At 37.6% G+C, this 24811-nt stretch overlaps 2 protein-coding genes across 2 annotated transcripts; both read right to left on the reverse strand.

Moving 5' to 3' along the window:
- Nucleotides 1-6098: 6098 nt before the first annotated feature.
- Nucleotides 6099-11493, reverse strand: LOC140144045 (uncharacterized). Its single transcript, XM_072165869.1, has 4 exons — nucleotides 11305-11493; nucleotides 10144-10310; nucleotides 9816-9994; nucleotides 6099-6707 (listed from the first exon to the last, which is right to left on the reverse strand). The coding sequence occupies exons 2-4, from the start codon at nucleotides 10302-10304 to the stop codon at nucleotides 6661-6663; spliced, it is 387 nt and encodes a 128-aa protein (XP_072021970.1). The 5' UTR covers nucleotides 10305-10310; nucleotides 11305-11493; the 3' UTR covers nucleotides 6099-6660.
- Nucleotides 11494-19479: 7986 nt separating this feature from the next.
- Nucleotides 19480-20958, reverse strand: LOC140144015 (histamine H2 receptor-like). Its single transcript, XM_072165842.1, has one exon. It carries the CDS (start codon nucleotides 20938-20940, stop codon nucleotides 19480-19482), a length of 1461 nt encoding a protein of 486 aa, XP_072021943.1. The 5' UTR covers nucleotides 20941-20958.
- Between the last annotated feature and the right edge of the window lie 3853 nt (nucleotides 20959-24811).

A 24811-nucleotide genomic window follows, 5' to 3' on the forward strand; every position in this document is an offset into this window, starting at 1 on the left:
CTAATTAAAAAGGATTTCATAGAACAAAATATGAAGCCCATTGACAGTTTAATCACTAGTGCGCATTGTGTTGTATGACATTTCTTTAAAACTTGGAATGAAGTGAATTGACACATGCGTTATGTAATCGATCATTTCTTCGCGATCAGTCAATCGATTCCAGTAAAATTAGCGAATACGATGCAGAATAAGATGGGCTACACGCTGATATTTAGATTGTTGGATCCTGATATCTATTCCGACTTACGTCCAAACTCATTTGCCCGGTAATTTTTTTCTGGGGCACCCTGTATATTATAAAGCAAAATGGCAAGAGGCATTGGGACAACTCCCTCGATAATGTTTATATACGTATTATTTTTATTCCAAACATTTCTATAGTATTATATATTATAACGCAAAATGGCAAGGGGTATTGTGGCAACTCCCTCCAAACATTCCTTTATAAAATATGGTATCATATATTATAAGGAATAATGGCAAAGGGCATTGTGGCATCCAGGGCAAGCTCATCATACCACTAATAAGGAGCTATCGGTCTGTGGCAGAAATATGGCTAAGTGGGTTATAAGGTCAGGGGAGTGAACCTAAAACAATTTATGCAGTCCTGACTTACTTCTGTGTTCAACTGCAGTAGTATTTTGTTTATCCCTATTAGTGGACACCAGACTTGTAGTCGAGTCACTGAAAGTCGAGTCCGAGTCGAGTCGAGTCATTGAGCCCTCGAGTCTCGAGTCGAGACGAGTCATGAAGCCCTTCGAGTCCGAGTCGAGTCGAGTCATTTGAAGTTGTCAGTCGAGTCGAGTCGAGTCGAGTCAGGCCATTCTGTCGAGTCGAGTCGAGTCGAGTCAGATATATGTTGTCGAGTCATTTCGAGTCACTAAAAAGTGTGTGTGTGGGGGGGATTCCTGATTTGCTTAATGTACAAATACAAATTTGCTAAAATAAGAGAATTTGAAAGTTCTGCATTATTTTGATGATAAAATGCTAGAATCAAAGGGGGTCACTGGGTAGCCGACCCTAAAAATAAAAGAGGTCATCGGGTACGACTTAAAAAAGATGTCATCAGGTATATTTGACTATAATGAATGGAACCCACTACAATACCACACTTACTTCTAAAGTTGAGTGCCCCGTCTCCCTTCTGAGTCCATGTCAAAAAATGGACTGAGCTATGGCTTTTATCAAAGATTCTAACAGAATTGTAAGAATTTGGAATCAATCCCATAATATACATGTACACTACCACAATGTAGGACTATGCAGAGTTTCAAGGAAAATAACACCTTTTTGTCTCACAATGCCCCCCCCCCCCCTCAACTCACACCACCCCACACAGTTGACACTTCACAGACTCACCCCAACAGCCATACACGATTATACTCTTCAAAGACTCAACCCAACCACCATTAGGCCCTACAATAATTTAATAAACCTGAATACACCCCAACACAGGTACATTTCTCAAAAACTACATGTATTTACATGGATCAGGCAGCAGACTTATGTGGAGGTGTTGGTGTGTGTGGCACATTAGGGACATGACATGTAACTCAAAGATGCACACAGCATACATGTAGCCTACATGAAGGGCAATGTATTCAATGGGAGGGGGGTATAATAAAAAATATAATAATGATATGAGTAATATGATAATACAAATGATAATAATAATCATAATAATAGAAAATTACCATTCAGGTATTATTAGAAATAATTTATATTTTCGAGTCATTTTTAAAATGTCGATTCAGCCACAGTGACTCGAGTCACAAGCCTCGAGTCATCGAGTCGAGTCATCAAATTTCGAGTCATCGAGTCATCAACCCTCGAGTCGAGTCGAGTCGTCGAGTCGCCTTGGCTCGAGTCGAGTCATCGAGTCACCAAAACTCGAGTCGAGTCGAGTCGAGTCATTTCGAGTCGAGTCACTACAAGTCTGGTGGACACCATACCTATAATAGCAGTCGCTAGAGAATAGTTCAAGTAACACATGCATGCACCGTAATGTCTACCCAGAATTCATTGCTGCAAATTATTTTTGAATTTCAAACTATGTCCGAATGGTCTGCAAATGGTACAGATTTGTCATTTCTGTCTGTTGGTAAGGGTATGGAAGTGGTTGTGTAAGGCTACCCATAATGCAATGTGAAGTGGTTGTTTACCCATAATGCAATTTGTAAAGTTGCTCCAATCGGGTTGTAACTCGGGGATAGACACTCCGGGAGTATAAAACCACAAAGGTCATCTAAGGTCAAAGGTCAGGTCAACTTTAAAGTTGCTCCGATCGGGCTGTAACTCGGGGAAAATAATCCCTACCAAACTGCAAAGGTCATCCGAGGTCAAAGGTCAGGTCAAATTTGAAGCTACTCCAATTGGGCTGTAACTCGGGGAAAATGATCATCCTCAACACTCGGGGAGTCAAAAAACCGCAGAGGTCATCCGAGGTCAAAGGTCGGGTCAAATTTGAAGTTGTTTCGATCTGCCTTTAACTCGGGGAAAATGATCCCTGACACTTGGGGAAACATCAAAGGTCATCCGAGGTCAAAGGTCAGGCCAAATTAAAAGCTATTCCGATTGGGCTGTAACTTGCGGAAAATAATCCCCGACTGCCGCGAAGTATAAACCCGCAAAGGTCATCCCAGGTCAAAGGTCAGGTCAAATTCAAAGTTGCTCCGATCACCAGGGAACAGTTTGGAACATTTTGCAGGAGTCGTGTCAAAGGTCAAGGGTCCACCTCCCCAAACTTAATTTACGGTCTATCAGTAGACTATCACCACGATTTGGCTTTAGTGGAATATGTTTATATACGTATGTAACAGTGAAGATTATTAGGGTGATTTTCGTTTTGTTCAACTTAGGATCCAGGGGCTTACTCGGGCGATAATAAATGTCCAATACCGTTACACAAAATAAAACACATTGAAGACTTGTAAATATACAATGTTAATGCTCTGGCTTTAATATATGATGATATAATAATAATGTAGAAACAATATGAAGATCGATGCGATGATAATATGATGACGATTGAATTGACTACAGGTTGAGCAGTTGGAGGCTCAGATCGAAATGAAGTGAAAATATTCTAAGAAACAAGTTCATATGGAAACCAGCTTTAAGTACCATCTCTGCTACAGCATAAATAATAACCCTAACTAAGCATTTACTTAATACAAATCTTAACAATACACAACCCGTTAAAGAGATAAAACTTCCTCATGAATAATTCATAAGTAGATCACCTACAATCTCAAGCTAAAAGATAAGTGGCAATATAATTTACACCACACTCAAGTTTTTAGGATAACAATACACACTCATATAAAAGGAATCAATTGCTAAAGTGCTCTTAAAACTTCTATGAATGGAAGACAATAACCAATGAAGACATAAACATTTAAAGTACTCATAAACTTGAGAATCAAAGGATGCAGCGTGTTCATTATCAATGCATGAGGTGAATGACCTTTTCAAATTAAAGATAGACCATAATCTATTAAAATAATTTCAAAGACATTGATGATTACGATGGAAAATAACTTAACTTGATGATGATTATGATCGATTGATTACACTACAGATAGAAATATAATTTGATATGAAACCAAAAACCTACATTAATTAAGAATGACACAATCAAAATAAACAAAATAATAAACATGGTAAAGAATCATATACCTTAAGTCCTGACATTTCAAACCCTAAACTTATTATTAAAACCAACCATTCTGATGCCGGTTACACGTAATTATTCTTATTCCAACCATTTCTTTATAATATAGTATTATATATATTATAAGGCAAAATGGCAAGGGGCATTGTGTCATTAGGGGGGAACTCCATCGAAAATCTTTTTATACGTATTATTGCTATTCCAAACATTTCTTTATATAATAGGGGCCTAATGTATAATTATATATTACTAGGCGGTTGCCCATATTTGGCGGTTCTCGGCTGGGCGCGATTACCTGGTTGATGGTGACTTTACCCACCAAGTTTCATGCCCAAGTGACTGTTTTTACTAATTTGACCTCAGATGACTCGTGGGTGAAACTCAGAGTAACGACTACCTATTCTAGAAGGACTATCTGGTTAGACTATCTTTTGAATAAAGTGCTCAATCCCAAAAGGGAGAGCGTATAAAAATTCAAAGAACAGACCTACAGAAATAGGAGTTTCATGCCTAGAAGGCAATCGAAGATTTTATACTATGAGATAAGGCACTTTGTACAAACGGCCTATACCATGCTATACCGCAGTTGAAGACCGCGACCGGCAATTCGCAAGCGTCGTCGCCGGCCAAGTCTTACTGCGATCGTGTAATGAGAAGAGACCATAGAGTCCTACATAGAAGTCTGAGGAAGAGACGGTCCGAATCGTAATTTATTATTTATTACTTTATCGGAAAATCACATTTTTGTACCGCTCACAAAACAAAGAGTATAAGTCCGCCCACCGCTGTCAATCATTCTAATGAAAAATAAAACAAGCTCTGGCAATGACGTAATCTTAACGAAGTCTCTAACGAAGTCCTCGGTTGATTTACTCATTTAATACCATGTTTACGTAATCTCAGAGCATTTTATGACCACTGATAACGGAAAACCCCGGGGGTTCTCAGTACAAATGACCATATGGGGACGTGCCGCAAATATGGGTAGCATTTTCAGCCTCTTGGTATATCAATGACCCCTTTTTCAAAGCCTATTTTGGTATATTAATGGGTCCTTTTTTCAAAATTTTCTCAATTTTTTCAAAAAATAGCCCAATTTTTCGTTAATTTAGCAAAAATTTTCAAAATTTTCCCGAAATTTTGGGAAAATTTGTAAAAACTAGGACAATTTGGGTTAAATTCGGCCGAAAATTTTGACTTTTGGTATATCAATGGGTCCAAATTTCTTGAAAAATTGGTATATTTATGGGTCCACTTTCAAATTCTCAGCGGCACGTCCCTACCAAAACCAAATTCCAATAAAACATTCACGTCTCCCGTTTCTCTCCTCGTCTCAGCCCCAAACATCTCCCGCGCCGTTTACTCACATGTTCAGGACTGAAACACAAGAGAGAGAGAGAGAGAGACCAAGGAGTGTTGGGGCAGGTGTCAGGTCGCATGCAAGTCTAGCAACTCAGATTATACCTCGTATATAGCCTATCTGATATTATCAAGATAATTCACTCATCACTTCCTCATCCAAGGTAGCTATAGACGAATCCAACGAGCTAAGTCATGGTCAGGATTTGGTCGGCCATTATAGGGTCCCCGTATGCACCAAATAGGTGTTGTGAGTGCCCAATTGGGTGGATTAAAGCCATATTATAATATTTGCTGACGAGAACGCCTCAAAAAATTTATAAATTCTGGTTTTTACACGATTGTAATGTACTTTAGCCAATAAAGATACTCTGCAAAAATCAAGACTTTAGGTGCTGTAGTTTTGTCAAAATCCGAGATTTTGAATAAAACGATGGAACCGGCGTTTTATTATTATGATGGAAATATTAGTCGAACACGTATGCACAGTACGCACACGGCGTGCGGGATACGCATACACACACACCCCGAGGATCGTACCGTATTACAACCGCGGGAGTAACATGCATGGGCGCTATTGCGCTAGTAGTAAATTCCAGTTTTCTATGCGTTACCTCACGTGTTCGGCTCAAAATTAAAAGGGGATATATCTGACAGTAAAAGCTATAACATTTTATGGAAAATTAATACTAATTTTTTTTTTACAGAAATGTTATAATATGGCTTTAAACCCGCTTAAAATTCGATGTTAGATTCTTTTGTGTTGTAAACTGTCATCATTCTTTTGTCTACGTGTAACACGGGTGATAGAATGCAGTTTAAAATACCCTTCAATGCCGCATCATTTCACATTTTTAGGTGAGATAGCGGGGTCCCCGTCGCGGCTATGACTGTCATTGCGGTGTAGGAATGCGTAAAATTGGATTCGTCTATAGCCGAATGACTGAGACTCACATGTGACCTGCTCATTCCCGTACACATAAAAAAAGAATGGATCGTAATTAAATAAAAATTCAAATTGTGCTGACATCGCTCAAACCTGTACTACGATTAGTGTCTTTGAAAAGAGCGGTATTGTATTTAATCATTGATTGCACACATACACTAAGCATATCTCGAGATTAAATTGAACAGAACGAACGTCATTTGAGAGCTAAGACTACGCCCTTGGCGTTGTTGTAAGCATCATATCACAACGTTATTTTCTAATTGCCAAAGAGGGCGCTGTTCACTTGCACAATTTTTTGAGACAGGCTGTATATTCGTTTATTGCTATGGTAATTATTAATTAATGCTTTTGAATCACTACCTCTACGGCGAATATAAATCATATTAGTCTAAAAAAGCAGCTGAAGATTTATCGCATGGCCCACTCCACATTATACCCCCAAATTTCATCAGGATTTAGAATTTCACAGCCATAAAAAAAAAATCCGAAAATCAAATCTCGTAAGGAAAATAGGATTCGTATAACAAATTGGGTGAATTCAAAACTGATTCTTCAAAGACGATTCTCCTTAAGTCCTTTCGCAATAAACAAAACTGATTATTGCACTGTGTGACAAAATTCTACCCTGTTCGCCATTTGGAAAGAGTATGCACAATGGGTATTAGGCATGCCAAGTTGATCAAGCTTTTACTTCTGGAAACTCTTCCCATGAAATCATCGCATCGCCTGGAATAAAATAACAAAACAAAAAAACATTTGTCATATTGCGTATTCATTATTTGATTTATTGTGGGATATACTGATTGAACAATGGACTGAACCGATTTGAGCACTGCCATACTGGAAAATGTTGCCAATCAATATTCGTGAAGTCATGTGATTGACACCATTTATAGTTGTACAATATTTAAATAGGCACCTTTAAGGGCTGGGGTATGAACGTTTGGACAGTATTTATTTTGGGAATTTAGAGCACATCAGACATATCGAATTGCATTCTGAATACGAAGAATGTCATTCTGATATCAAATAATTTTGATTTTTGAAATTCGCAATTTAATACACATTTTATGGCAAATCATTAAAATTGATATTTTTGATATTTAACAGTACTTGAAGTAAACTTTATAAATCTGATGATTTATAATTAAAGTGTATGTAGGTGGGATGAAAAGCCGACCGATCAATTGAAAATTTTGACCTTTCGTATTGAAGATATGGATTTTTTTTTCCCAAAACAACAAAAAAAATTAGGTCTTTTTGGGAAAAAATCCATATATCTTCAATATGAAAGGTCAAAATTTTCAATTGATCGTCGGCTTTTCCTCCCTGCTACATACATTTTAAGAATATATCATTAGATTTATATAATTTACTTCGAGGACTGTTATATATCAAAATTTGAAAAATATCAAATTTTTATAATTTGTCATAAAATTTGTATTATATTGTGATTTAAAAAAATGAAAATTATTTGATATCAGAAAGACATGCTTCGTATTCAGAATGCAATTCGATAGGTCTGAGGTGCTCGCATGTCCCACAAAAAATACTGTCGAAACGCAATAAACGCTCATTTTGGATCCCTATTATTAGGTGTTTATATTTGTACATGGGCGTATCGAGAGCTGTCATAACGTGTTTATTCATTTTATTTAAAATAGCCTCACAAACCACTTTGGGCGTCACCTAGGAATTACATAGGCCCTATATAGAAATTGAGTCATCTCAAGCGCAAGATGCTCGCCTGCTGTGTAAAGCGTTAATATGCTGTCGGGTCAGTTACCAATTTAATGGTGGAACCCTTTTGTTCGAAACAATGATAGTATTTTCACAGGGCTGTCAACTCTCACGCATTGGCCGTGAGTTTCACGTATTGGGTCACTTTCTCACGGTCTCACGCCAAGGTAGTATAATATCACGCCTGAAAGTAAATCTCACGCAAAAAGCTGAAAATTGAGTAAAATCTCACGCATCGCCATGAAAAAATTGTTGTTGCTACCCCCCGCTGCTTTCACATTTTTGAGCACCGTGGCTTAAATAATCATGGGTCAAAATGAACATTGAAGGCGGCAATTACCGGTATGCCTCTGTCTGACGACAAGCAATTCCAAAAAGTTGACAGCCCTGATTTTCATGAATTCGCCGTAGAAGAGATGATGTAATTAGGATTAACTACCATAGAGATAGGTTATAACAATTTTTGAATATATCGCACTTATCTATTCCGTTCACACGGTACCATGTACCATTGAACCATAAATGTCAAAAAAAAACAGGGATAAAGATCTGGATCGTAATTCTATAGAATTTTTATATCATAATGATCCCTCGCACCTGTAAGATTAGCGGTATTGTATTTAATCTGTGATTGCGGACGTATACATTGGTGATGAGTGCAAGCTGCTTTTAGTGCAGGGCGATATATTTAAAAATTGTTTAAACTTTTGCTATGGTAGTAAATCTTGTTACATCATCACTTCTCACGGCGAATAGCCTGTCGGCAAATCAAATCGATATCAAAGGAACAATGCGTTACGTAATCTATTGGCTCGCCATGTTTATATACGCTGTCGAAGTGATGATGTAACAGGATAGGATTAACTACCATAGCAATAGATGAATACAATTTTTGAATAGATCGCCCTGCACAACAACGTTCACGCGGTACCTATGCATTGAACCATAGATGTCAAAGAAAGGCTGATCACTCGCACCTGTAAGATTAGTATCTTTGAAGAGAGCGGTATTGTATTCAATTTATGATTGCAGACGTATACACAAGTGATGAGTGCAACCTGTTTGTAGTGCAGGGCAATATATTCAAAAATTGTTTTAACCTATTGCTATGGTAGTAAATCTTGTTACATCATCACTTCTCACGGCGAATAGCCTGTCGGCAAATCAAATCGATATCAAAGGAACAATGCGTTATGTAATCTATCAGCTCGCCATGTTTATAATACGCTGTCGAAGTGATGATGTAACAGGATTAACTACCATAGCAATAGATAAATATAATTTTTGAATAGATCGCCCTTCACTACAACGTTCACGCGGTACCTATGCATTGAACCATAGATGTCAAAGAAATGCTGATCACCTGTAAGATAAGTATCTTTAGTCGTGATCACACAGTCGGATATAAGTGAGTTATTACCGGTAATAAGCGACTTATAACCAGTATCAGTGACTTATTACCGGTATTAAGTGACTTAAATCCGAGTGTGTGAACACAACTTTTGAAAAGAGCGGTATTATATCCAATCTCTGATCTATGATTGCAGACATACACAGGTGATGAGTGCAACCTGCTTGTAGTTCGATCTATTCAAAAATTGTATTGATCTATTGCTATGGTAGTTAATCCGATTATTTCGTAATTTCGACAGCGTATAACCTCGCATATGAAAATCAGGAAAATTTCGGATCTGTTGCCCTTATAGAGGTTGTGCATATGACGTATCATACCGTAAAAATGCATTCAACAAATGCATGATTTCAATCTACCGCGACAGTTCAGTTGTGTTCACACTGTCGGATATAAGTGATTTATTACCGGTAATAAGCGACCTAAATCCGGTAATAGTGACTTATGACCGGTATTAAGTGACTTAAGTCCGACCGTGTGAACACGACTTTCGTCTCACAAACATAACAAAAATGCACTACGATCAAATAGCCTAAGGTTGACAATGGTTGATGACAACATTTGATTGAATGGACTGCACGTGTCGTGATTACGGTGAAGGACACCGGTTCAAATCCTTTGTTTGGAGCTAATCAATAATTTCATAATAATTTCATTATAACATAATCTTATTTGGACCTTACCATTGGCATCGTCATCCTTGAGGAACTCTACAAAGTTGTCAATTGTACCAGCAGAAGCTACCCATTCCTCCAATTGTATCTGCTTATTGCCATTCACGTCCAGAAGAGTAAACACTTCTTTCTTTGTCTTCTTTGAAGCATGCGAATCTTCTGCTGGCGCTTTAGCTTCACGTTTGAATCTGCAAACAAGCGTGTAACCTTTCATCAATAAGTATAAAAAATATGGGGGTCAAAAAAATTACCTCCTATCACAGGGGGATCAAAATATTCAGTGCATTAATAGAGGGTCAAAAACATTAAATCATAAACAAAGAAATGGAATATTTACCTATGCTCCATGCCGACTCCAACAGCTCCTGTATCTGGATCATATGTTGGGTATACATCCGTATTGTCACCAACGGGTACCCTGCAGGACCATCCAGGTTCGGGAATCAGTAGGCCTACTAAGCAAATCAGCATCACTGCAAAAAAGAGTGTCTTGGCCATGATGATCTAAAAAATAAATAAATAAATAAAAGCAAATCATTTATCAATGCGACGAGGAAAAAAACCTGTTCTACGGGCGGACGGACCTTTCAAGTAGGACCGGTCGGGCGGGCATTTTTTTTTTCATCTTTTTTTTTTCTGGAGGCTAAAATTACCTTACAATTTTACCAAAATCTGACAAATCTGAATTAAAAAAAAAAACATATTTTCTAAACATTTTCAGGGCGCGCACCACCAAATCACTCCGCTCGCGATGTAATGTGGATGAGTTACGGTAAAAACGAAATCTTTTTAAAGGTATTTTGGGCCTTTCTGTGGACTTGTAAAGATAAAGAGAAGCATGTTATAGCTTAGATAAAAAAAAATTTGAGACCTATGAACTTTGATCGCCCAAAAAGATGCAAAACACAATTTTTGAATAAAGTAGGCCCGCGGATTGAAAAATGGCCAGAAACGGGTTTTCAGGGTAGAGAAGGGGTCGAAAATGGTGATGGCGTTATAAACACACATATAGGCCTATCTCGAAATGGGACGCTGAATTGGTGGCGTGCGCCCTTCAGCCAACATTTTACATGATTTTAGCAAAATTGAAAAAAAAAATCTCCAAAACACAACTGGGTCGGTCGGTCTCGTAAAACAGGGTTTTTTTCGCCGCCTTTATACTAAAGATCATTGTGCTTTACAGAAAGCCCAAGACACATAAACCATTCAGCATCATTTAGGGAGGCAGCCTATAAGCCCTACTTGCAGATTCATTCACTCATCAAACTTTACATGGCCGGCCATGAGGTGTTGTGGCTCATTTTGTGAAAAAATCTAAAAGAACTGACACATTATACCCGTTAATCATGGTAATGCTCTCCCTCATTAGGGGTTGATACCTCATATGCCTTGATAAGTGAATGAGGGGCTAGAGGGACAAATATAAAACTTTGAAGGTGAAAATCAATGAACCAACCTTCCATCCCACCCCCACCCTCGTGAAATCTGCCAGACATACCTGGTATTCTGGATTATGCAGTTGGTTGGTTGGTTGGTTGGTTGGTTGGTTGGTTGGTTGGTTTGACTTGACTTTGTCCTTGTTACTTAGATCTGAGGTGTGCCAACTGACAATGCTCTATGTGTATCTGGTGTTGCTAATTTATGCCGCTGTTATTTATAGTAAAATAACAGATAACATTTCTACATGGGCCCTTAACGTAGAATCACGTGTCAAAAGATCGAGATTTCATTGGTCTAGTTCACCATGGAGTGCCACCACTTTCTTCATGGCCGGCAGCATTAAAAGATGCTGTCATCCATATTTGCATATTACGAATTAACTTTAAAAATGGGACCTGGAAGGGGAATACCCATTTCTACCCTACCGTAATAAACCGCACCTCCTTAGTATTCACATTGTCTTGTTTGCTTCCTGCACGGGATCGGTATTATTATAAACACAAAATAAAACGTATTGTTTTGGGGTGTTTTTTTTTTAGGGTGTACCAAAAATTTCTTAACCATTTTGAACTTCCATATCTTTCACAAGGACCAGGACAGGAAAAATCAAAGCATTTGGAAAGAAAAAAATGTGCAATTATATACCAAGCTGTATAAAGAGTTTCCTTTTCATTGAAATTAATACTCTCACAAACTTAAAAACCGACAGATAGCCTATGCTTCCCGGCAATATTGCGGACACTGGCTGCAAAATTTATATTCAGTTTGATTCCTTTTGTGGTCATTTTAAGAGGTCTTAATACAAAATCTAAGAGGACATACCACATAGCTTGCACGAAAGTAAGAAAATGTCAGTATGTTATACCAATTTAGTGTACGCCTTATACTTGTAAAACCAAAATATATAGCACAATTGCTATTATTACAAAGTTTTTTGTTGTTGTTTATATTTTTTTTACTAATCTGCGCTATGGTCATTGCTCGGAGATCACTCTTTCCATAGTCACCAGGGCAGGCTTTTACTTAGGATCGCTATACTTTGTAAGCTTCGACGCATTATCTTTTGTATGAAAGCAATTTGTGGCATTTGGTGTATGTTGCAATGTTGAATTGTTGTGTTTTTGCTATCAACTGCAGATAGCTCAATTTAAACGCGTGTTGGTGTCGTTTTTGTATGCTGAACGAGATGAATCGATATTTTATAGAATCGTGTTACTGGTGCTATCTTCTGAAGATCACTTGTGTTGCGACATTTTGATTTGGCTTTATTAATATTTTTAACTCATGTGGTTTTGTTGTTCTTGTTTTCTATCTACAGAAGATAGCTTCAATAAAATGGTTAAGTTTGTAATTTTTTTTTCTCCTGAGCGAGATTTTAGAATCACAATAAGCCTCCCAGATAACATGGCGATACTGGCCCGATGGTGGCCCAATTTATGTTCAATAATGGACCAATGTCATTTGCTCATGGGTCCAAGATTGGGCTTGGGCCAAATATTGGGCCTATGGACCAATTTAGGCTACCACTGTGATGCCAATATGAAGATTACCGATAGTAAGCCAAGATTGGCCCGATATGGGCAGCAAAATAATGCCGATTTGCCGGATCCAAGATTGGCGTTCGAAAACCAACGTTGGGCCAATAATTATGTGCATGTTATCTGGGCTACTGGTACTATATCTACTGAAGATCAAATAAAAAATTCAAGCAGTGAATGTCTCCTGAACGTGAAGGATTGCTTTAATCTTCAGTAGGTGTGAAAAACACATGTATTCGACATAAATATAGGCCTAATACAAAAATATGTGACAACACTAAGAAACTTTTATTTGATCTTTAGTAAATAGCGCCATAATCACAATTCTAAGAACATCAATCTGTTTTGTTCAAGAAGTAAAAATAACAAAATGCATTAAATTCGGGCTATCTTCGGTAGATAGCAAATGCGCACGAAATCAATAAAATAGGAAAGAACTCGCAGCAAACACGTTTCATGAGCAGAAATATTTTGATAAAAATAAACAAAATACCATTTTACACAATTTTAAATGAATAATATTCTGAATATAAAAATTTAGTTGGTTTGTGGGCAAAACTTTTTTAGTATTATTTTGTTTACAAAACTGGCTTTGCTATCTACTGAAGATAGATCGAATGTTCCGAGTGATTGCGTAAAACTCAAACAACGCGCTAATTGGATGACGTACGAGTACTGACTACGTTTTGTTTTTCTCAAAGTAATATTGCAACACTTTGCAGGCCTAACTGCTTGCATATTTAAACTTGATCTCCAGTAGAAAGCACTACTGGAGATCAATTACGCCACCAATTTAATTTAAGCGGTCTTTCTTAGATAGTAAAAATACGATCTATCATATTTTTCCACGAGAAAATGTCGCAAAACGTGCCGTAATTTGCTCGATTTTGGTACTCGATATCTATTAGGCTCCTGCATTGATTTACATGGTGAATATTAAAATTGAAAACGGGATACCGTATGATGCTGGAACAAACTTTGAAATTAACTCACCCGGGTTAACTCAATACATTTCCCTATCTGTTTTAATTTATTTAATGTAAGTTGATTTCGTGTGTTTTTGCTATCAATTGCAGATAGCTCAAATTTAAATTTTTTGTTTGTCGTTTTTGTCTGCCGAAGAAGATGAATCGATATTTTATAGAATCTTGTTACTGGTGCCATTTTCTAATATAAAGATCACTTGTATTGCGGCATACTGTTTTGGTTCAGTGGCGTAGCTAGAGGTTCTGGCGCCCAGGGCTACGGATACATAATAATTGCGAGCGGAAATAGTCGGTTTGTGAGCAAAACTTTTTTTAGTATTATTTTGTTTACAAAACTAGCTTTTTTATCTGCTGAAGATAGATCGAATGTTTCGAGTGATTGCGTAAAACACAATTGGGTGATTGAGTGCAAGCAACAATATTTAATTCGTTCCACACTGCATAGGCTTAGGATCCGGGGGGCTTGAGCCTCAAACTTTTGGTGCGGGGGCTGGAATACCTTTTAGATATCTCAAGATCGCATCCGATGTGTTCAAATGTAACCAATTTTGAACATACCGAACGTGTTCTAGGTTTTTATCGTCTTTGGAAACATCTATAGATATTCAGGAATATTTAGTATTTTCTTACACAAACAGAATCCTTAAAACACAGAGACTTGGACAGAGTCAAATAACGTACTATGATATCTGGGATTAATTATTAAATCGTCGTCAAAAGATTTTCCTCTTGAATCTTTCAGACGAATCCAGAACGCGTCCGATTTGCAGTCTACATGGTCTATCCTTTATAATGACGGAATATTTACAGCACATTGGTACTGATAGTTTTGTTATCTTCGGTCGAAAAACAGCAATTAGATGAAATCGGACATTCCTAAGTGAAGATATTGAGTTCATAAATTATGGTATTATAAAATTGAAAACTGAGATATCGGCCTTTAAAAATATTATTGACAATGTTGAGAGTAGGAATTACCTAAAAAAATACAAGATGCCAGTTATATTCCGGTCTAAAACTATCTGACAATATTTTTAACATTAATAACATCACAAATTTGCAAAAATCCAAATTGTGAAAAAATCACCCACAGGCAGATTTTTGGCTATTTCTCCATTTATGATCCTGCCCAAAAGTGTCTCCTTTTGACATGACACGTCACAATTATTAAACTGATTTGCTTCTCTTGGCTCTTCGGTGTTTACTAACGCAAATATCGTGCAACAATTAAATCAAATCATTAAACTGACTTGCTTCACTTGGCTCTGCGGTGTTTACTAACGCAGATATCGTACAACAATTAGATCAAATCTTTAAACTCATTTGCTTCACTTAGCTCTGCGTGTTTACTAAAGCAGATATTGTACAACAACTAATTTGCTTCACTTGGCTTTAGCTCTGCGGTATTTACTAAAGCAGATATCGTACAACAATTAGATGAAATCATTAAACTGATTTGCTTCACTTGGCTTTGCGGTGTTTACTAAAGCAGATATCGTACAACAATTAGATCAAATCATTAAACTGATTTGCTTCACTTGACTCTGCGGTGTTTACTAATTTAGATATCGTACAGGATGTCCCAAAAAGAAGAGGCCCCTCATTGCGCCCTCTTTTTCTCCTATTTCTGAAAAGTTGATCAAATATATTTTGGTATGTAAAGAAACCTTGAGTTGTTAGCTTAAATAAACCAAAACAATTATATCAATCGGCTCACAACTTTTGAAGATATGCTCTTTCAAAGAAATGTATCCGTTTTTCACTCTGTCCACGGAGAAGGTTTCGCTACTTCAAAGATTGAAAAGGAGTACACATACCATGCATTAATATCAAACATTCCTCAATGATAACTTTATAAAATAACTTTATTTATGGAATGGGCTTTACCGGTGGGTTTATGGGCAATGGATTTTGCAAATAGTGTCACTAATTTGTGGGTAAAATGGATGCCGAATGGGACTTCTTTTGCTTTACTTGCAATTACTTATTTTTTCTTGGTTGTTTATGCCTTTTTGTTTTATCTTTCTTACTTTCTTACTTTGTTGTTTCTTGCTTTTTTCTTTTTTTTTTATTTACAACATAAGTAATTTCTAATTTAGGATAAAAGGTAGCCCTAAAAGGCAGTTTGGTTTGTATTTAGTTCTTCTGAAGTGAGTTTACTGTGCTGCTCTGCCCTCTACCTGGTTGCCTCCTTGGCGAATGCAGGTTTCAGCCCTTGTCCTCATTGCATCAATTGCGTTGCGTACCATCCTTGTGCGCCGGATACTTGCGAATGCATTCAGTAATACGTTTGCGAAGATCTTGGATTTTGCCACAAAGGAAAAAAATCAAGTGGTGTGAGGTCTGGTGATCGTGCAGGCCACTCCACAGCATGAGCCATCCCAACCTTTCTGTTTGCTATCCGTGGACAGAGTGAAAAACGGGTATTTTTATTCAAAAGGGCATATCTTCAAAAGTTGTGAGCCGATTGAAATAATTGTTTTTGTTTATTAAAGCTAACGATTAAAGGTTTCTTTACATATCAAAATATATTATTTTGTAAATTAAATCAAATACTGGAACTAAAATTTGCAACTCACTTTGCTACGTTGCGTCCGAAAACATCGGACTTCGTCAGGCATCTGATTGAAGATGTTGTGATGACGTCAGATGTTGTGACGTCAGACGGCGAGGAATGTCTCGTAACGTCGGGTCCCATGCACGTGACAACTGGAAGCGGAGTCCCCCTTTTTTGTTAATGGCGGGCTCCTCCACTCTCTCCCATATGGATTCTCTGACTCCTCGCTCAAACCACTTCTCCTCCTTATCTAGAATAACCGCTTCCTCAGGGTTGAAGAAATGTTCAGTTTACTTGTTGCAGTGGTTGTAAACCGCGGAGTTTTGGGCTTCGCTGGAGCTAGGGCGCCTGTGTTGGTTCAAACGCGCTCGAAGAGATTGTTTTGTCTCGCCTGCATAGGAGTCACCACAGTCCGGGGCAGCACAGGTAATGCCATACACTAGATTGCACTGTTTATCTCTGGGGGGTTTGTCCTTAACATGCACGAGCTTCCCCCGTAGGATGTTGGTGGGTTTGAAGCACGTAGTGATGCCGAAGGACTTGAAAGAGTTCTTAAGCCTTTCAGATAATCCAGCAATGTATGGGATGGTTACCTGTGTGCGATTGTCAAGGTTTACCTCTCCTGTGGTGGATTTAGTGGAGTCTTTGATTTTGTTCGCTTTGGTAAACGCCCAACCGGGGTATCCACAATTTCCAAGGGCTTTCTGTAAGTGATCTTTTTCCTCCGGAATGTCCTCAGAATTGCTTATGACAGTGTCCGCACGGTATTGGAGGGTTCTGATCACGTGAAATTGTAAATAGTGATCGGTATGCGTGGGCTTTCTATAAACCGTTGAGTTGAGGGTACCGTCACTGTTCAAATGAACCAAGCAGTCCAGAAAAGCTAACTTATTATCCACACATTCCTCCTGAATGAATTTGATGTTCGGGTCAACTTGATTAATGAAATTAAAGAAGGACTCCGACTCGCTTTTGTCTATGATGATGAATGTGTCGTCAACAAAACGAAGCCACAATTTGAGCGGTTTACCGGGGTAACTGCTCAGCACGTGTTGTTCAAATTTCTACATGTAGAGATTAACCACAATTGGGGAAACGGCTGAGCCCATCGCGCACCCATATTGTTGGATGAAATACTTATTGTCGTACGAGAAATAAGTTGTTTTGAGGCAGATGGTGACAAGTTCAACAATTTGTTCAACGGTTAAATCTGTGCGTTCACTCAAAGTGGTATCCTCCGATAAGAAATCCTTTACAACCTTGATGGCGTCGTCCGGTGGAATGGAGGTGAAAAGTGCGCTCACATCGTACGAAGTAATAATCTCGTTATCGTCCACTGAGGTATCGCGGATTTTCTTTACAAAGTCCTGTGTATTGACAAGATGGTGTGGGGATTTTCCGACAAGCGGTCCTATAATCGTCGCTGCGTGTTTGGCTAAGTTGTACGTAACCGAGCCAATGCTACTAATTATTGGTCTCATGGGATCTGGCTTGTGTATCTTAGGCAGGCCATAAAAAGCTGGAACGCTCGGTTCGGTAGGGGGGTCAATCTAAATTTGAGACTGAGGTCAACCGCCCCAGTAGTGTGGATTTTGTTGATAAACTCCGACACTTGCTTTCTATAACCGTTGGTAGGGTTATAACCTATGGGTTTATAAGTTTTCTTGTCCTTGAGTAACAGTTGGCACTTGCTATTGTAGTCAGTTTTGTTCAGAACAACAATACACTTGCCCTTATCGGCAGGTACGATAACAATGTTATTGTCCTTGCTCAGCTCATCAAGAGCTTTCTTTTCCTCTTTGGTGATATTAGGAGGTGGGGGTTTGGTGTTACGAAGTGTGTTACTGACCTTGTGACGAAGATTTTCAGCTTTTGATGGGTCTAATTTGGCCTGCTTAATCGCGGTTTCCGTAGCTGTGATGAAATCTGCTGTGGGGATTTTGTTTGGAACAAACGCGTAATTAAGTCCCTTGGCTAGCACAGATACTTCACTATCCTTCAAATTTCTATCCGACAGGTTCCGGACCCATTTCCGTTGGAAGTCAGGGTTATTAGAACTTGATCTCCAATTCTTATCAAGGTCCGCTTGCGATCTTTGTTGCGATGCAGTTTAGTATTTCGCAAATTTTTCAAGATGGCGTCCCTTGGTTACAGCGTGTTGACTCAGCTGTGCAACCCTGTTGAATTCGGCAACCTTGTCGTATTCCGTACCCGGAAGTAAGTTGGACAAACGATCTTCTAAATCCGACTTTTTCTGGTTTAACACATCTATTGTAAAGTTCGTCTGCCTAATTCTCTCGTTTAACAGCTTCCGTTCCGCATTTCTCAGGATGTTATCCGCTCGATGTCCTTGCAAACTCGATTTCAATTTGACACTCCTCGGGGTGATTTTCTCATGCAAACACCGTAGGTTGAAACGCAAATGGTTCCTGAAGTTAGCGATCTTCCTTGCCGTCTTTTCGTGGTTTCTAACCAGATCAAGGCATTCCTGCCCGAAATTGTTCTTTATATCTTGGTGTAGATTATTCATCCAGTAGTTCAAAACATTATTTTGTAAATTAAATCAAATACTGGATACTTAAATCAAATTCCTCGCCGTCTGACGTCACAACATCTGACGTCATCACAACATCTTCAATCAGATGCCTGACGAAGTCCGATGTTTTCGGACGCAACGTAGCAAAGTGAGTTGCAAATTTTAGTTCCAGTATTTGATTTAATTTACAAAATAATGTTTTGAACTACTGGATGAATAATCTACACCAAGATATATCAAAATATATTTAATCAACTTCTCAGAAATAGGAGAAAAAGAGGGCGCAATGAGGGGCCTCTTTGTTTTTGGGACACCCTGTACAACAATTAGGTCAAATCTTTAAACTGATTTGCTTCACTTGGCTCTGCGTGTTTACTAAAGCAGATATCGTACAAAAATTCGATCAAATTATTAAACTGCTTTGCTTCACTTGGCTCTGCGGTGTTTACTAAAGCAGATATCGTACAACAATTAGATCAAATCATTAAACTGATTTGCTTCACTTGGCTCTGCTGTGTTTAATATTTAGATATCGTACAACAATTAGATAAAATCATTAAACTGATTTGCTTCACTTGGCTCTGCGGTGTTTGCTAAAGCAGATATCGTGCATCAATTAGATCAAATCATTAAACTGATTTGCTTCACTTGACTCTGCATTTACTAACGCAGATATCGTATGGGTAATTCTAATAGTATGTGTTACCATTTCTGAGAGACAAACTCCTCGAGTGTTTGACGGATCACCACTATCCGAAACTTCCATAGGGGCTACTGCCACCGAAGTATCTTCTTCAAATACAGCCGAATGTGATGTCACAAGAAAAACGTTGCCGCGTGAAGTGGGCTCGTCTTCTGGTAATGGCTGCTCCCTTGATGGTATTGTATCTTCAGTATCGTCAGTTGTACGCCTTTGTAAACGCCTCGCGTTATCTGAGTGAGTCTCAGTTGACTGTCGGTTTTGGATCCTCGTAGACCGAGAACAAAGTATCTTCTTAAAAGCCCTTCTGTAAGGTCGATTAAGAAGGCCGTACAAAATAGGGTTTAACATTGAGTTGGACATTGCTAATAAAGTAGTTGTGGTGTACACAAAGTCGGGCAGATCATCATCCATACTGTCAATGATAAAAGAATACATTGTAACACCATGTGGCACCCAGCACGCAACAAATGCACCTATAACGACCAATAACATGAAGGCACTTTTAGCATCCTTTTTAAAGTGACGTTTAGTGCTTCCTCTGAACAGCGATGAGCGCGGATTATTATTTCGTTCCGACGTAGTGTCCCTATGATTATTCTGATGGCACTGAAGGAAAGCTGTCAATGCGGTAATTTGGCGGGAATGTCTTCTTGCTACAATGAAAATCCTAACATATGAGTATACCATGACTATAAATGGAACTAAAAAACAGATGACGCTTAATGTTATAGTGTATGATATCTCATATCCCCAATTGGCAGTACATAGGTATTCATTCCTGATGTAGATATACTCTGACCATCCTAACAGAGGACAAACTGATATGATCATCGACTGGATCCAAATCCAGCACACGAAAAAGTAAATTTTAGACTTTGACATACGATTATGATACTTCAGAGGATGTACTATAGCGTTATATCTATCGTGGGCAATAGCACCTAGAGTTCCCATGCTGACGGTGCAGAGTAAGATGATTAAGAAAGCTAAGAAAGAACACATTGCTTCTGTGAAAGGCCACTTATACGTTATAGTGCATACCAGAACGAGAGGCATTGCTACAAACCCGTTAGTAAAATCTGCAATTGCTAGATTAGCGACAAAAATAGAGGTTTTGTTTTGTAAGTTTTTGTTTCTGTAGATGGCGAGAAGGACTAAGAGATTCCCGGCGCTACTGAGAAGAATGATGATGCAGACGTAGATCGCTTGAATAACGATTGCTGCAGTACTTCTTGTATCCACATCATTTGGGTCTGGACAGTAACCGCGTTTACATAACGATCTGTTCGGTAGGATACCAATACCTTCAATGTCATCTTGATTTATACCAACTTGAATAATAACTTGGATGTTAGAACCAATAATTGGTATCATTGTCAGTGTTCAGTTTTAGTAGCGTCTTACGATGGAAACATTTCAATATAGAATATTCCTTGACTCAAAGGCAATATCGAGCTCAATGGCATATGGTTATCCATGAAGATGACTGTTCCGATTTTAGGTAGTGCTGGAACTGCTTCGCGCGTAGGTTGTCACATCAGATGAAAATGAAAGCACAATATTTTAAATTGCCTACGTGTAATTTGCATTCAACTGGTAATAAAATGTCAAACTGGCTTCGCAATTCAGTTTGAAAAGAATTTTTTACATGTTGCCAAATGTTGCAGGTTAGCCAGAGCTTTTGTCATCGACCACAAGTCACAATTCTCAAATCTCAAAGGCAATATCGAACTCAATGGTATATGGTTATCCAAGAAGATGTTCCGATTTCAGGTGATGTTGGAACTGCTTCGCGCGTAGGTAGTCACATCAGATGAAAATGAATGCACACTATTTTAAATTGCCTACGTGTAATTTGCATTTAACTGGTAATAAAATGTCAAACTGGCTTCGCAATTCAGTTTGAAAAGAAATTTTTACATGTTGCCAAATGTTGCAGGTTAGCCAGAGCCTCTGTCATCGACTACGAGTCCTATCTGACAGTAAATCACAATTCACTTAGAAACAAAAACTCGAGTAAATCGTTCAAATGTTCAAAAGTGCTTTACTGTGAACGACATGAGGGTAGATAAGATAAAATTCAAATCACATGCAACTAGCTCAAACCTTCACATACTGAATGTTAACATCCAAAATGTCTACTTGAACTTTCATTCCAGACATTAATAAACATGTAGTGCCATCTGCCAACCTTAATCACCTTCATATGTGACGTAAATTAAATTTCCGTTGCGTTTTTAATATTTAACATTTTATAATATAACATTCACATAACGATGGGCAAGGACGATACGAAGTAATATAAATACGTATAAGCGCAATAGTCTGGTATATTAGCAGTTTCTAGGAGTGATGTTTACATTTCAATAAGGGTTTGTTTTATTGGTAGGTAACAGTACAATCTTAATGTAATATTCAAGTGGTTAGTAACCAACAATATATGGCAATATATTTCATATCTGCATGAGTCTTCAATGTACAATGATGTATATAACCTAAGAAGCAACCTTCAGGTGACGAGAAAAACCCAACCATGTTCTACGGGCGGACGGAACTTTCAGAAGTAGGGTCGGTCGGTGGGGCCATTTTTATTTTATTTTATTATTTTTATTTTTTGCAAAATGACCCCCCCAAAATATACAAAATTTGTAAAATTCTGCAATTTGGGGGAATAGTTTCGAAATAATGTGTCGACATTCACTTGTACAGGAAAAAAATTGTTTCCCAAATTTGGGAAAATCTGGGTCGGTCGGCCGCCGGCCGGCCCGTAGAACAGGGTTTTCTTTTTTCGCCGCCTTATCAATAATTAAGTATACGGTGATCATTTTGGGAACAGCACATTAATCTGAAGGGACATAAATCCCGAAAGAGGTTTAAGTTATTTTATTAGGATTAGGGTCTAGGGATAAGGTTAACATATTAGGGGTAGTGTTAGGGATCGGATTAGGGAAAGTGTTAGGTTTGGGTTATGTTTAGGGCTTAGGTTATAGGTTATGGTGAATTAGGGTTAACCCAGTTAGGGTTTATAACTGTGTTATAACTGGGTTTATAACTAAGTTATTGGGTTTTCCAACTTTATTTGTTCTTGTGCAAAGATTGGTGAATAAATTATGTTTAAATGCATGCTTGAACCTAGTCTACTGTAGTAGACCAGTTTAATTTATCATTCCCTAAATAAATCTCTCTGAACTGGAAAACTCATCATTCCTGTTCTGATTCAACAGCTCAGATATCCATGAGAATTTCTCTGGGCAGGGCAGTCACTGGAGATGTGATGTGTTTCGTCATAGATTTTAAATGGTTTCATGCATGGAAACGTATGAATTGTTTATCAAAATAAAAAAAATAAAAAAGGAATGCAGCGCAGTCTAGCTTGAACCATATTTTGTATTCTGTTCTCAAAATTACAGAAAAAATTACTCAGGTAAATATCGTATAGCAGGCTGGCATTACAGGGTGATTTAAAATGAACTGTACCCAACTTCAAAAATTAAAATAAAATACTTACCGACATTTAAATAATTTGTGTTTGTAAGCTGTAACTGGATAGTATGTTTCCTGTTATTGGTGAAAAAATCATGTCTTTACCTCTAATGGTTATGAAGAAAATTACATTCTTAGAAAACACACCAAAAACGATGTTGCACACGGATGAGTATTTTATTCAAACTATCTGTTCTACAGCATTTTGCTCACTCAACTGCCCTCAAACAGTTTCAGTTCAACATAAATTGCGAATTTAAAAATGAAAATAAGATGAATTGATAAATAAATGAAATTAAAATTAAATACTTACCGACATTTGAATAATTTTATTATGCTAGCTGTGATATGGTAATAGGCCATGTTTTCTATTATTGGTGAAAAAAATCAGGTCTCTTGTTCGAGTGTATGGATATTGCACCAGCACCATTTTTATTTGAATTTCCCTCTACAATTTCAAGTCAACGGATTCTTTGTTCTACATGTATTATTTAACATGTAATCTTTGCACACCTGATATTGTAATTGAATATCAATATTATTGATTTAATAATGCGAAATAACATCTGTCTTGGTTTTGCTGTACATGTACGTAGTCATGGTAGTTGAAAACATGGATAAACATAGTTCCGTGTGTTGGTCTAAAAATGGGATGATAACTTGAAAATGCGATATCTTCTGACTAAAACCACTTTAAAATCAAAATTCCTACTACAGAGCACTTATCACTGCTTTCTATGATAGTTTTTTGATATGTATAATTTCCGCAAATATATATAAAAAAATTGGTGAAGTTGGGTACAGTTCATTTTAAATCACCCTGTATGTAACATGAAATAGCAAAACTTTCCCTCATGTCAAACAAAAATCCCAATTTAAGGTAAAGCAGGCGAACCTGTATTTATAAACAGTGAACAGAGTTCCTATAGCTCTTTCATTGACTATAATTTTCATAGTGGGTTTTGAGGCTCTTTAGAACTAAAAATCATCAATTTCAGTCACTTATTTTGGGACATAATCACGGGCATACAAGTATAAGATTAACCCTTGTAAGGTTCCTCCTGAATATCATATCATGTCAAAGCAGATGGTGCGAGGGTAATTAAAAAAAATATTTTCCCCATTTTATTTTTGCATGATTTTATCTGTTTTTTCGGAGGATTAGGGGGAACCCCTGGACCTATTTTGAAGTTCTGGGATCTTCGTAGTTCATTTAAAAAAAAATTAAAAATTATGAAAAATTTACAATTTGTTATCTTTAGTGTACAAAAGTATAATTTGTGTTTACCTCATTCCTCTATCATACAGCAAAAATGCACTGGGTTTTCTATGTATTTCTACTATATAATAGGGGAATGATGAAAACACAAATTATAGTTTAGCACACTAAAGATAACAAATTGTAAATTTTTTCGTAACTTTTTTTTTCTTCAAATTAACTATGAAGATCCTAGAACATCAAACCTGGTCCACGGAATGCACTGAAAAAATAGAAAAATCACCAAAAAAATTTTAAAACAATTTTTCGCTGGAATTTGTATATATTTGTAATATCTTTAGGTTAGAGCAAGATACTGGGGTAGGGTAAACGTTAAATTAGGGCAAGGTTTGGAGGATTGGTTCAGGTTTTTGTAAGGCTGCGAGTATGACCAAAATGGGCCAAAAGTTTGGGGAAATATTTTTAAAAAATCACGCCTGTAAATATCAGGGCGGCCATCATACTATCAGGTAACCCATTTGAAATTCATACTCCCTGCATGGA

Source organism: Amphiura filiformis, unplaced genomic scaffold (assembly GCF_039555335.1).
Source record: "Amphiura filiformis unplaced genomic scaffold, Afil_fr2py scaffold_37, whole genome shotgun sequence".
Lineage (NCBI taxonomy): Eukaryota > Metazoa > Echinodermata > Ophiuroidea > Amphilepidida > Amphiuridae > Amphiura > Amphiura filiformis.

Coding starts and splice junctions, on each gene's coding strand:
- LOC140144045 (XM_072165869.1), bottom strand. CDS start 10,304: ATGGCCAAGACACTCTTTTTTGCAGTGATGCTGATTTGCTTAGTAGGC. Junction 9,995..10,143: donor GGAGTCGGCATGGAGCATAG/GTAAATATTCCA, acceptor GCTTGTTTGCAG/ATTCAAACGTGAAGCTAAAG. Junction 6,708..9,815: donor CAAGGATGACGATGCCAATG/GTAAGGTCCAAA, acceptor ATTTTATTCCAG/GCGATGCGATGATTTCATGG.
- LOC140144015 (XM_072165842.1), bottom strand. CDS start 20,940: ATGATACCAATTATTGGTTCTAACATCCAAGTTATTATTCAAGTTGGT.